Source organism: Zingiber officinale, chromosome 10A (genome assembly GCF_018446385.1).
Source record: "Zingiber officinale cultivar Zhangliang chromosome 10A, Zo_v1.1, whole genome shotgun sequence".
In the NCBI taxonomy this organism is placed as follows: Eukaryota; Viridiplantae; Streptophyta; class Magnoliopsida; order Zingiberales; family Zingiberaceae; genus Zingiber; species Zingiber officinale.
Window position 1 is genome coordinate 1,021,326 of NC_056004.1, and position 14,408 is coordinate 1,035,733.

Genomic DNA, 14,408 nt, shown 5'->3' on the forward strand with positions numbered 1-14,408 from the left:
ATTTCATGATCTTTGACCTCCACGTGCCGTTGACCTTCCGCCAATGAGGATCCCCCATCCTTATCACCGGATCAATTTATAATTTTATAGTTTGCAAATTGATATATAAATCATTTGTACTAAGGAGTTCAAACTGATTTTAAAACTATTTTGCATTGTAAAAAAAATAGTAAACTCAAGGTGCAATCAGCTTTGGATGTTTTTTAGACGTAAAATAAAACGCGATAAATATTTTGTCGAACGTGGTAATTGAAATTTAAAAGAGATAAAAGGAGTCAAATACTTCATGGATTTGGATTCTACGAGTGCAATTGATAGATGAGAGAGTTCATGTTTTTTTGTCACTGGTGTGGACGTGGAAGTCCCGGCGCAATTCCCATGCATGCATGATGCATGCACGTGTCAATATCAACGCAGCCATGGAGTTTGACTTTACCTAATTCTCGCTCCCCTCCACTTAATAATATTTCTAAAAAAATCAAAAAAAAAAACACATGTTACGACTGTGGCAGGACACGTAGAAGACTTGAAATGGTTAAAAGATTACTCATTGACTTGTACAATTTGCGATCCTCGTAAGTCATATGTAATTTGTCTGTACTAATGCCTTTTTATTGTGAATTAGGTAGTGCCGTAGTGGCTTAGGTTCAATTGAGAACTGATTTACATATAATCTACCAGATGACACGCAGCTCACGTTGTATATCATTGGCGAGGCTTCCATTTCAAATCGCAATCATGATATTATGTCAAATTATTAGATAGGAGCACGCAGGAATTAAATGGTAAGAACGTGTCGGGACAAGAAAGTCAGACATTCAAAGCTGCTAGCTGCTAGCTGCTTGTTCTTTTGGCAGTCAATGTTAATCATGCAAGAGAGAAGTCAACTCACCATAATTCTATGAGAACCCACTTGGAAGCATAGTACCAAGTATGGTGCCGTGATTGTGGAAATGAGCTTCGATTCGGATCCTCTTTTCTATGGTTGACTTAGTTTGTTCATGATTTGATCCTCTCTAAGATAATAAAACAGGTTAAGGCTGTTTTCAGTAAGATAATAAAAACTTCCTAGTTCTGGTTTTATTTAAAAAGAGAGATAAAAAACAAGCTGTTTATGAAATATTCGGTGGAAAATTTTCAAGAAATAGAGAATCATCAAACCTGCAATTGATGGAGGCTTTAGGCATGAAGGGAGCCTGCAATAGTTTGCAGCAGAATGATCACGACAAGCGTGCCAACCATGATCAGTGCATTGTGCCCCAAGACATGATCAGTGCTAAATGAACAGAAAGACCAGGCTTAAGTGGAGACCCTTGTGCTCAATTCAACATAAATCGTTTCCTTAGCAGAAAATGTTCTCACAGCTTTTTGCCAACTCCATAAACATATTTACATATGCAACAGAAGGTACAAAGAATAATTGCAGAATCAATTAACATTCTAGTTCTATATCTAAAATGCATTTACTAACTACAAATGAAAGCTTGAGAGGTGAAAACTACACTAGTGTGAACATTCGGCATCTCTATCGCTCTTCAGAGTTGAATTTGTTCCACGCCTCCTGCATCATTAAAAAATTGCGATGAGTTTGCAGTACACAAATAAGGCAGATGAAAGGAGAACAAAAGTGACGCGTGCATCCAACATTTATGGTGCAACAGGCATGAGCATTTTTATGATATAAAACGAGCCTCCAACCAGTTAATTAGCCACTATTTAGTAAAAAGAACTTCTACAAACTTTTCTTTTTAATTGCCAAAAGGATAGCCCGACGCACGAAACTCCCATCATACGGGATCTCGGGAAAAGATCCATTGTACGCAGTCTTACCCTGTTTTTTGCAAGAGGTTGTTTCCAGAATTCGAACCCGTGACTTTTTAGTCACATGGCAACAACTTTACCATTGCGCCAAGGCTCCCCTTCACAAGATCATTGATTATTCTTTAGTATTTGCCCCCTTAGCTAATATAGGAAAGCACTTGTATTAAACACCCACTGCAAAGACAAAATAAGGACCACTTTAATAACTATCTAATGTGCCGTGTGCTTATACCTTTTGTGTTCTGTTCTTCTATCTTACGTGATAATAATTAGTCAAAAGGAAAATATGAAAAACATACACACAGGCAGACTAAAACAAATGGAGGACTCACCTTAAGCAGATCAAAGACCTTCTCACAAATGTACTTTTGCCGAATGCTAGCACCTCTTTGCTGTAATTTATCAGGATGAACATAGAGCGTAGCCTTCCTGTAAGCTTTCTTCACAGCAGTGGCAGTAATAATATCTGTCAACGAAATTGGCTGCCAACCACTCTCAGGCCCAAGGATCTGAGAAGAACAAAATACCAAATGAAACGGCTGAAGCATCAGTAGCTCCAAATTTGTATGCTAATCCAATTCTGACTAATGATGTAACTGCACGAATTCTCAGTGATTGAATCTGCCTATCTGCTTGGCAAGCATTTAAAGGACTAATGGAGTTTCACTAATAAAGCTTTATAAACTAAAGTGGCATTGCTTAAACACAATGCAAAAAAACTTCTAAAGACAATATATGCATTGATACTCCAGATTGTAAAATGATCCAATATAAGTAGAGCTATCGGATATGCTACGGCTCTTGTTTTTAATCAAGACTATCACAAAGTTCCAATTCCCACACAATTTCTTGATGAGAAAGAACAATCTTTCTTTGATTTACTTCTCTTCAATTCTAACATCTCACCATACAGTCTCATGTGATACCAGAGGCTAGATAAAGTGCAATCTGGAAACAGAAGACAAAAAATGAACTCGCCCACTGTCCCAAAAAAAATTCACTACATCTATTAAAATCTGGAAAGATCTAAGTTTGGTACTTTAAAACATTTAATACATCTCAAAGATACTAATCCATTTTAGCTTCACTATAGTAATCCATAAGATAATGAAAATGCTCATAGATATTGTACTGTCCACTTGAGTTTGTGAAGTTAAAACACTATCTCCTGCAAACATACTTCAATGGATACTATAAAACTAACATAAGTCTAAGATTGTATTATATGCACTGCACTGCACTACACTACTGAGGAAAAAATTGAATGCTGAAAAGAAATGTGCATACATATTGCAGAGTTGACAACAGTGCACGCAAATTTCCTTCTTTTCCATTTGACCATCTTTTGATATCAGGATCCAGATATTCAGCCAATCTCTGCAATTACATATCAACACAAATATTAAGCAAAGTTTGAGATCTAGTATATTAATCACAAATCAAACCATTACATTTCTCTCTACTTGTTCCCTTTGAGCAAGAACATCTCGCATGTTCTTCTCAGCAAGAGCTTTTGCCTGACAATAAAGAAACATTATAATAAACAGATTTAAAAACATAAAATCAGATGTATTCCTCTCGAGCACCAAAGAAGTGAAAATCAGACAAAATGTATACCACACGTTCAGCTGTTCTTTGATGCCTCTCCAACCTAGCTCTGTACCTAAGAGTTGATTCGCTGTCACCTGCTTGTGATCAATAAACGAACACAAATATCTCAAAAAGGGGAATGAGGCTATGGATATTCAAGTGTAAGAAAAACAATATCAAAGACAGGAGCTCTTGGCAATATTCCTCACATAGCTTACTTTGGCTATCCAAAGATGAATATCCTTTGGAGTTGTTCAAAGAACCAGTACTGTGAAACTGTGCACCAGTAGAGCCATCCTGCATGGCCGCCATACCAAGAAGTTGGGTAAATTATGAAGTTACATAAAGAGCTGAAAGTGTACTCTGAATAAACAATCATGTATAGTTGTCACAAATCTTGAGTTTAAGATTATACTTGTTTACCTTATTCCGGGCCTTTGAATTCTCTACTATTCCATTTTCTTTACTCATTCTATCCTTGTAAAAACCATTTGGTCTCTCTTTGCGTTCCCTATCATTTCCAGCAGCCTTTTCAGCAAGTGCTCTTTCTGCGGCACGCTCTCGAGCTTCAGCGATTGCTCGTTCAACAGCAGCACGCTCCGCCTTTAATCTAACTTCTTTTAAAGCCTGGTTAGCTACTGATTTTTCTGCAGCTAGAACAGATGCCTTATCTGCCTTCTCTTGAGCATCCTTTAATGCTCTTTGTCGAGCCTCAGCAGTAACTCTCTCTACAGCAATCCTTTCTGCCCTTTCTCGGGCTTTAGTATTTGCCCTTTCATGTACTTCATGAATTGCTCTTTCCACTTCAGCTCTGTCCTTCTCTCTTTCTCTTTCTCTCTCCCTCTCTACAACTTCCTCTAATTTCCTTGTCAGATTTTCTGGTGATTTTCTTCCTTTTTCCATTCTTCCACTTTCATTATCTTCTGTCTTCTTAAAGTTTGAAATAAACTTTGAGGACGCAACGTTTTCAATGTCTGCAGCGTCTTTAGCTGATTGTAACTCTACAACTTCCTCTAATTTCCTTGTCATATTTTCTGATGATTTTCTTTCTTTTTCCATTCTTCCACTTTCATTATCTTCTGTCTTCTTAAAGTTTGAAGTAAACTTTGAGGGCCCAACCTTGTCAATGTGTGCAGCATCTTTAGCTGATTGTAATTCTATATCATCATCATTTTCTGGCTGGGCATCCAAATCTTTGAACAGAAGGCTTCCCCTGGCATCTGAATCTATGTTTAAAATGTCACTGTTAGCTGAAACATCTGGATTTGCTGGGTTTGCAAGGATCCTTCCAATCTTTTCATTTCTGCTAACTTCCTTGTCTCCTTGCAGCATTGTTTGCTTCTTAGATTTTTCCAGCAAACAAGGATCATGAACTGCCTGTGGCATCTCATCATACTTCTGGTCTTCGCCTGGTAGTTGATTTGCCCTGAGTTCATTGCAATCTTGTGAGCAAGCACCGTCTGCTTTTGCATTATTGTGTTCTTCATACGGCATCACTCCAGTTCCTTTTCGGTTCATTAAGTTCCCTCCAATTTCATCTGTATCTTCATCAACTACCAGTCCAGATTTATATTTCTGAGACATGGATGACTCTTTCTTTGAGCATGGTTCCTCCCTAGCTTCCTTCAGGGTTTCCACTGAATTTCCATCCATTTGGGCCAGGTTGTTTGAGTGACCACCTTCAACCTGCACTTCCAAAACATGCGGGTTTGCATGAATCTCTCTATTTTTTTCATTTTCTCTAATTTCCTTGTTTCCTTTAGGTGTTGTTTGCTTCTCAGATTTGTCCAGAAAACAAGGTTCTTGAATCACATTTCTGATCTCATCACCTGGTAGTCCATTTGCTTTGAGCTCATTGCAATCATGTGCGCAGGTACCATCTGCCTTTGCATTCCTAGGTTCTTCATACAACATTACTCCAGTTGCTTTTTGTTTTATTGAATCATTGCCTATTTCATCTGTGTCTTGGTCAACTACCAGTCTTGTTTCATACTTCCCAGGCGTAGATGACTCTTTCTTTGAGCATGGTTCCTCCCTGGCTTCCTTCTGAGTTTCCATTGTATTTCTATCCATTTGGACATGGTTGTTTGAGTGGTCAGATGATTCACAAAGAGCATTCAACTCATTCCCTACCTCAAACACGCAAGATTCAAAAGCCATCCACATATTCTTGTCATGTGGAACAGCAGCTATCACAGATGCATCCAGAACAGCATCATCCTTAATCTGTTCATTGTTTATACCATCTACAGTCAAATCCTTCTTATGTTTTTCAGATTCAAAAGTTACTTTGTCAGATTCTAAATTTAATGTCTCTGACAATGTTACTTGGATTGCCTCAATGTCATGTAGGTTGTCCACAAATTCATCGTGGACTTTAGCATCTTTTGATTCATTGGCGTCTTCCTTGCAGTCATAAGTCCCTTCAAACTCATGGTTGTCAGATGTTTCCAGAATTTCTTCACTTCTTACTGACACAGAAACCTTCTCAACAGAGAATGGTATACTTAAATTTTCACCATGAACATTTTGAACCTCTTCAAGCTTCTTATTTTCTTCATTACAAGAAATGTGAGTATCCTTAAGGATACTGATGCTTTCTTGAAGCTGTAAGGCCATGACAACAACATTGTCTATCTCTTCAGCAGTTTCTTCTTTGCACGAATCATGGTCATCTTTCACATTTATGGCATTCTTTCTCTCATCAATCCATTCTTTATCTTCCTTCAAATTATTGTTACTTTTGAATTCAGATGACAGTGCCACACCTTTATTCACATAATGACCATCTTTGTCAATGCTTGGTGTTCCTTTCGTCTTTTTCCTAATAGCTTCCTGATCATGTACATTTTCTACTATTACGGACCCTTTTTCTCTTTCAATTTTTGAGTGTTCTCGATCCATGCTCCACTCCATGGATTCCTTTTCTGGAGCTAAACTGTTCTCTTTCATCGTCTCTTGAATATGTTTAGACATTGTGACATGTCTTGTTGACTCTCCAGCACCCAGACTTGCCTTAAAAACATTGATAAGTTTTGATCCATCAGTATGAATGCCATCGACTGTTTCATTGTCTTTTGCCAAGCTTTTCTGTCTTGTAATGACACTGGTGCTATCTACCAAAAAAGGTGGTTGAGCGATCTCATGTTCATATTTTCTTTCATGGTTACCGAATTTCTTCCGGTTGTGATCATTTACACGTTTTCTCTCCATCATCTCTTTTGCGCTTCTTAATCTTGCTTCAGCTTGTTCCATTGCTTTCTTCATAGCAGCAGCAGCTGTACTTGCATCAATCTCTACATCCAAGGAAGAAGGACCATCCTTCACACCAACTCGAGGTGCATGGCTTTTGGAAACAACACCATATTTGGGATATTCATTTGGATCAGATGAACTTTGTCTGTCTAGACTGATCTTCATACTAGGACCTGTCTTCAAGAATGGCTGATTGCTCTTGTTACATACTTTTGGAGGTGGTCTTGTTGGTGGTGGTACTTGCAAAGGTTGTGTTCGGAGACTGATGTCTACAACACTCACATACATAGCATTGGAAGATGCCAGATCATCACTAGTGACTGAATTACTGATAGAAGAAGGTGAATGGAGAGTTAAATCCACATGATTAAGTTTTGAAGCAGAACATTGACTGCTAAATTCTCTAATAACTGCTATGACATCATCTCCCGAGCTATTTAAATCAGCACCATTAGTGTTGCTGATGGAAGCGCCAGGATTTTGTGTTTGCAAATGGCCAGCACATTCAAGAGTGGAACTAGTCCTAGGAGGATCAGTTTTGAGTAATTTCCCTCGTGCAGCACCATCATTGCTCCCAGGATTTTTCCTATTATTCGACAGGTTAGATTGCTCAGAATTTTGATCTGAATGGTTGCAGTTCAACGGGCAGCAATCATGATCATCTTCTATGCAATTCATATGAAATGTTTCCACATTTTCCAGAGAAAGTTCAGATTCTTTAGTGACCTGACCATTAATGGTAGGATCCTCAAAGTCCCTGTTAATGATATGGAAACCTAGTCACTCATAATTAATTAGATGCTGCTTTGATAGTTCAATATGTGTCAAAAAAGAAAAAGCGAAATCAATGCCACAAGAGAGAACAATCAAATGGTATCGATCTTTGAACCCCCTACCCCCGCCACCACACACACACAAAAAAAAAAAAGGATATCGATCTGTTAATTTAGACCCACCTATAGATTAGCATGTCAGCATGTCAATAATGGAAAACAGAGCTCAGCCTAGACGAACATGGCTTTCTAATGTCAAAATGGGCAGGAGTTAAACTCTTGGAATCCACTCAATACAGCAGATTCAACAATAGAGGAGTATTAGAGAGAATGCAATGCATATGTTATAGTGTAACCCGATCAAAATGACTAGCGCATAACATCCTCCTACATCTTCTCATTCTAGTTCGTTGTGCATGAAACGAAGTTTTCTACTTCAGCGAAGGGAAAGCCGATAGACAAAGACAACTAACAAAAGAGACTCCGAAGCGCACCTCCCCTTGGTGGAACCAACCTCCAGGCCTCGCGACGAGGAAAACAACTCCTCATACGATACAGCAAACCCTCCAAACTCCAAGCCTCCGAAAACCTCAGCGTAGTCGAATCCAGGGCCGTCGCGAAACCCGGGAGGTTCACCGTCAAGACCATCAACCGCCGGAGGGAGATCGAGGAAGGGGATGCTACAGGAGCTCGCGGAACCTCCGAAGATCTCTACATAGTCGTCGAGGCGAGCAGGGAAGGGAGAAGCGGCGAAACGGTGCGGCCCGCCGAAGACGTCGGCGTAGGCGGACGACGCGGGCTTCTTGGAGACCCTCTGCCCCTCCATGGCTGCGAGGAAGAGGGAGGGGAAGAACAGGTGGCTCGGTTAGGGCTTCTCCTGGGCTCCCAGTCTCCCAGTTGTCTTCGCCGTCGTCGCGTTTCGCAGTGGAAGACCAGTGAGTCGACAGTGGAACACAGTGAGACGTTATTTAATTCTTTATGATATAAAAAATTATAATTTAAACGCCCAAAAAATATTTTTTTAAGACCAACAAAAAAATATTCGGTAGGCGGAGGGGGTAAAATGTAAAACGTGTGGGCCCCAGGAGGAATGATGCACCACTACGGTGCAACTCTCAATAATAAAGAAAATGCAAGTCTAGAAATTCTATAAATTATGATAAAGTATTTTTCTTATTTGAATTTTTTATTTCCCACTACAGATTATCTCTTTTTTAAATGACAATATTAATTATTATTTCTCCTTTTTAAAAAATTTGTTTATAAAAAAAAAACAAAGAAATGTTGGTTTAGGAGGATTATTGTGCATCATAATTTGTTGTCCCACATGCGATGTGAACCTGATGGCCAAAATGTACGACGACGAGCCGACGTAATGAAATTCTATACGACTTATTTAATTTGCACGATTATTCTCCTTCTTTCCGGTTCTTGTTCTTGTTTTAGAGAATATTTCTCTATGCTTTAATTTATTTGCTGGAAGAATCAATCGATATCAAAGAACAGGAGTTTATTTTTGACTTCTTACAATATCCGCGATATATTATCGTCATAATGCAAACACGTCCTCTACTCCACTTGAGTCGATGCCATAATAAAACTTAAAACGAGGGTTAAATTCAATTAATCTAAAATGTTTTTAATTATATTTGATTCCATATGAAAATAGTGAGAGGTGAAGTATCGGTAGATTTGATTTGAAAAAGATTTCGAACTGGAAATGCTTACAAGCACAATGAGAAAAATGATCGCTAGTGATCCGGTGATAAGGGCTCACCCTTCATAGGGTCGTTATCACGGTGAAAATCAAAGTTTAGGCGGTCAACACCCCTGTATCGTTGATCGGTTGGACAACTCATTTGCCCGACCGGGGAGAAGGATAACCAGGTCGATATCAACCCGATGTTACCATAGTTCAGTCGCATACCAAGCTTCCGACGCTCAGAGAACTATGGTCCGGCGAGGAACCCGCCGAGCAGCCAACTCGCTTGGACTTAAGTCGAACCTCCGAACCAGTGAAACAGGAGCGCAACCGAGCAGTCACTTGGATAGATCTTGATCCTGTCCGAACGATGAGTCGACAGACGTTGGGGGCGTGACGCTCTCCTCTTTCTACGACCAGCTGCACGAATCTCCAGCGAACCTGCAAAGAAGTCGGGCCGGGAAGGGGTTCCCAGCGACGACCCTCCGACGCTCAAGTCAGGCAAGAGGAAAACGATGAAATGGCTCTCAAGATGATAGATTGCGTACCTCCGGCGGAGTCTGAGGGCTCTTATATAAAGCTGTGGGGAGACTTGTGCACACCTACCGAGACATACACGTGTCCTGTACCATACCTTAGTATGGGCTTGTCAGAGGAGCATGTCTGACACCATACTGCTACAGTCTGAGCACCTCTCTGATGGGACAACAGAACCTTCCGTCGTACGATTTTGCGTATGGACTGGTCGTCAAATATGTCTGCTGTCAGAAGATATTCCCAAATGTCCCCTTGTCTCCTTTTTCCCTGAGTCGAGCGTCCATCCGCTCGGCAGGCATCGGTCCGACCGGGCGTAGATGTCGGACCGACCGGAAAGTCTTCATCCCATCGCGTGCTCGACTAAGAACGTCCTTTTACAGTATTACTAATTTACGCCTCGGCCGAGTGGGCAGCCCGCTCGGCCCGGCGACCTTGTTCACCATGAGCATCGGAAACTCGACTCCCTGTCGAGTTGCCTTTGATTCCACCAATTTGATCCGTTCGGCCGGTCGACCTAACCCTTCTCCGGTCGGCCAGACGTCATGCTGACCCTTTTGACTTTTGACCACCACGTGGCGTTGACTTCCCTCCAGAGGGTCCCCCGTCCGAACGGCTGGATCAGATCTCGACACAACAATAGAGCTCGGACAGTGGAAGGCTAGCCGAGCGGCCACCCCATTCGGCCCAAGGGCCAAACACCCGAACGGTTGAGGGTTGGCCAAGCGGGGGTCCCGCTCGACCCACTAACAAACAAAGGAGGATCAGCCGATATCTTTGTCGAAACTCGTGCCACCGACAGATGACATGGTTGGTTGTATGCCCGGGGTAGAGGATCGTACGACGGAAGCTTCCACTGTCGTGTCAGAGATATGATCAGGTCATTGAGGTATGGTGTCAGAGACGCTTTCCTGACATGTCTTTTCAGGAAAAGCTTTGAGAAGCGTACACGTCTTGAAAAGCATGCACGCGCGCTCCTAGCAGCCCTATATAAGGAGCACCAAGCTTTAACGGAGGTATGTTAAGATTACTGTAGCTACTATTACTCTGCTTCTTTCGATTCGCTTTTTTCTCTGTTCCTACATCGTCGGAGGCTGACTTGAGCGTCAAAGGGTCATCGCCAGGGAACCCCTCCCTGGCTTGGCAATGACGTTGTGGTGATTGCAGGATTCTCCAGCTTGGAGTTCACCAACGGGCAACAGGAGTGACACGCCCCCCAACATCCATTGCCTCGATTCTCGGACAGAATCAGCCAGTAAGTTGACCAAGTTGTCCTTGGTACGACTACTCCAACTATCAAGGTAATATCCTGGAGGGAAGAAGAACAATGGGATGGAAAGTGAGTTCGTTGACTAGTGTACCTACACTAACGGAGAGGGATCCCTTTTATAATATCTATGTAATCGCCAACATTAACGAGACATTACATCCCTGCTAGACAACATGTTTAATCATTGTGCTTCAAATGTATCAGCAGCTCTATCGTAAATATGGGAGGAATATTCTATTATGTGCAAGGATATGATCTCGTTGACTTTTTGACAAATTTATTAATGACTAAGTGGGTTAATGATGAGAAAGCTTAATGGGTCATTTGTCCCACTAGTAGAAAGATGGATCGAGGATAAGGAGTCCAGTTTTTTGTTGGGGGTAACTAGGCCGGTAAGTTGTTAAGTGAGGAGCTAGGACCTTGGAATGTCCTATCAGTATTAGTCGATCGGAGTATAATGGGAAGTAGAGCCCCGTAAGTAACTGAGCGGGGAGCTAGATTTCGATGGCATCCGAGTGAGGAGCTAGGCCTCCGGATGTCCGATCGGTATTAGCCAATCGGAGTGTGATAGGGAGCAAAGCCCTATAAGTAGTTAAGTGGGGAGTTGGACATTGATGACATCCAAGTGGGAAATTAGGCCCCTGAGATGTCCAATTGGCATCAACCAATCGGAGTGTAACAGGAAGCAGAGCATCATAAATAGTTGAGTATGGAGCTGGCCTCAATGACATTTGAGTGAGGAGTCAGAGACTCCTGGGATGTCCAATTGACTTTAGTCGATCGGAATATGATAAGAAGTAGATCCTCGTAAGTAGTTGAGTGACGAGCATCCGAGTAAAGAGTTGGACCCCTGAAATATTCAATCGGCTCTAGCCGATCGACATAGAAAGGATTCACCGGGTAGATTATTCACACTGGCCTACCATAACCTTTAACTACCATCTACTTTGGCCTGTTAACCTTTAAACCCCACTCGGAACTCCTCATCATCCGCCCTATCAATATTCAATCATATTATATAAACGTTAAAGGTGCGTAGGTTTTTCTTGATAGAATATTATTTGCGTCTAAAATGCGTCGAAGTGAATTGATTAATTACCGACTCATTCACCAAACTGGAAGACCAAAACGTTAGTGGAACAATCGATGTGCGATAGAGGCACTCCACCAAATCCATTCGCTGTCATAATTAGTGTTTATTAGTTAATTATATAAATAATTAATGCGGTGGAACCTGATGTTCATGTTCTCTTCCAATATAATTTTTTGTTAGCTAGAATTAAGTTTATTCATTCGTTTATTAACTTTACTTAAAGCTTATCAAGTTTGCATTTGTTATAATGCAGCGCAGCATCACATAATCACATCAACCCGGTAGGGCTGCATTATGCTGTGAAGAATGCATGCATGCACCACGTAGCGTCATTAGTTAATTATTAACAACATTAATTGAGAGTTTACTATGATATAGTGTTAATTTCTGAAAATTTAACAATATCGATCTAGTTTAATTAACTATATAAATTAATAATAACTACTCATGCATGGTGGCATTATCAAAAGAGTACCATTAATAAATCTAATCATAGATAATGAAAATACACTGTCTTCCAAAATCATTAATTAGTTTCACAAATCCATCTTAGCCATCATTGTTGCATACAACAGGACGCGAAACACAACATTCTCTACTCTTAATGGAGGATCCAGAAAATGTATAGCATGTGTAATTAATTCCCCCATTTCCTAGTTCCCCTTCTCAATTGTTATAACTGAATCCAACTTGCTTTTATGGTTTAGTTCATTCATCATGCCATACCCAACAGTGCCTTAAAGGTGTTAAAATCCAGTTCAATTGAGAACAGGATCAGATCCTAGTGAATTGGTATTACTGTATTTCCTTCTATCCATCCCCAGTCTCCTACCAGACAAGTATGCCTTTGATTATGCCGTAGAGAATCTTCAAATTTCGTGAAATATTTACAGTGAGGTTTTTGTGATGCTCCACTACTAGAAAATTTCATACATAGTAAGAGAGAAATTTTCACATAATTAGCTAGAAAATGATCTCCAACGCAACAACTTAAGCTTAATCTTTTTTTAAAAAAATGAACAAGGTACTAATTTGCAATCACTTAAGCTTTGTGTTGGCTGGCTAAATTCAGTCCACTACTGGATTATCTAGCAAGCATCTCGGATTACTCTAAACGAAGGACCACCATGGAGACAACCACAGAGAATCCAGCCATTGCTTTGTGGAGGTGGACGTGATAAAGATAAGGATTCTAAAAGTCGACTGGATCTTTGTACTAATTTTGATTCCTATATGTATGTTCCAATGATGAAATCATAATCATCGGCCAGTCCTTCTTGTGGATCTTAACCTTTCATATCACTCAGACAAGCAGAAATTTTTAGGACTTTGTATAGATTAATTAAGGATTCTGTAGGCTTTGCCACCGGCCAGCTTCCAAAGTCGTAGGAGGAGAAACACTCCTTTTACTTTTGTATCAATGTCTGGAAAATTTTCATCTACTTTTGAAAAGGATTCTGTATTGTGGAAATTGAGATAGCTGCGGATGGTTACTGATTCACGGCAATTGGATCATCTTTAGTGAATTAAGATTAACAGTGATGTTAGAAGCTGACATTTGTATAAACAATGATTCAATGTCTCTCCAATATGCCTGGTTGCAATTCCATATCTGAAGTGGTCTTGCTCTAGGAAAGACAATGTCTTTCAAAGAAGTGGAATTGTTGAGACATAATTAATTACATCACTAGTTTTACTTTTCTAACATTACACTTTATCACACTGAACATTTGTGATGCATGAGGAAAAAAAGGACTTCTAGTTATGTTCTTGTTCCCACTTCCCAGTGTGCTCTAAGATCTTGACTTGTCTTTGTTGGCAATAGTTAGGCATATCCCTCCCCGTGCTTCTTGGGCCTCTGAATCTCAAGTGTTACTTATCTTGATTTTAATTAGAGGACCTGCAACTTGAAAGCAACTTGAATGCTCTGCAAGTACTGCTCCATTGAGCTTTGGCCTTTGGCTGCCTGCAAAGCTCCACTCTCTGCAGCAAGTCCATTACAAAACTACAGACCAAAACTCCTTTTTTGAAAAGCATCCGAAGCCACTCGATATATATTGTGAATGAGAAGTGGTTTCAAACAACAATCTGTATTTGAATATATTTATTTCTGTCTGTCAGTCTGTCAGCAAAAGGCCAACATCCGGCTCTCTGAAACTGGAATACTGGCGTATTTTTTTTAATACTTCGATACTCGAAATTACCTTTTTTTATTTGTTGAATTAGCTTTTCATTCATATCAAGGAAGGGTTAAATATAAATAGCAGCAAAACGAAAGGCTTTCGATGTGATATTGGCTGGCTTTCCGAGCTTTAGTGAATACGTCAGGTGCTTCTTTTGGATCAATGTTGCTTCCCTTTGCCAACTTGA

The 14,408-nt window shown here is 40.4% G+C and overlaps 1 protein-coding gene across 3 annotated transcripts; it reads right to left on the reverse strand.

The window, feature by feature from the left end:
* Positions 1-1,319: 1,319 nt before the first annotated feature.
* Positions 1,320-8,390, reverse strand: LOC122026365 (auxilin-like protein 1). 3 transcript variants are annotated; one of them, XM_042585057.1, is made up of 8 exons: positions 7,934-8,390; positions 3,835-7,423; positions 3,630-3,708; positions 3,439-3,506; positions 3,273-3,338; positions 3,109-3,198; positions 2,154-2,330; positions 1,320-1,561 (listed from the first exon to the last, which is right to left on the reverse strand). In XM_042585057.1, exons 1-8 carry the CDS (start codon positions 8,263-8,265, stop codon positions 1,526-1,528), a joined length of 4,437 nt encoding a protein of 1,478 aa, XP_042440991.1. In that variant the 5' UTR covers positions 8,266-8,390; the 3' UTR covers positions 1,320-1,525. The 3 variants fall into 3 exon arrangements, with proteins under 3 accessions (XP_042440991.1, XP_042440990.1, XP_042440992.1); XM_042585056.1 differs by having other exon boundaries at positions 3,439-3,509; XM_042585058.1 differs by lacking the exon at positions 1,320-1,561 and adding an exon at positions 1,846-1,995 and having other exon boundaries at positions 3,439-3,509.
* Positions 8,391-14,408: the final 6,018 nt, after the last annotated feature.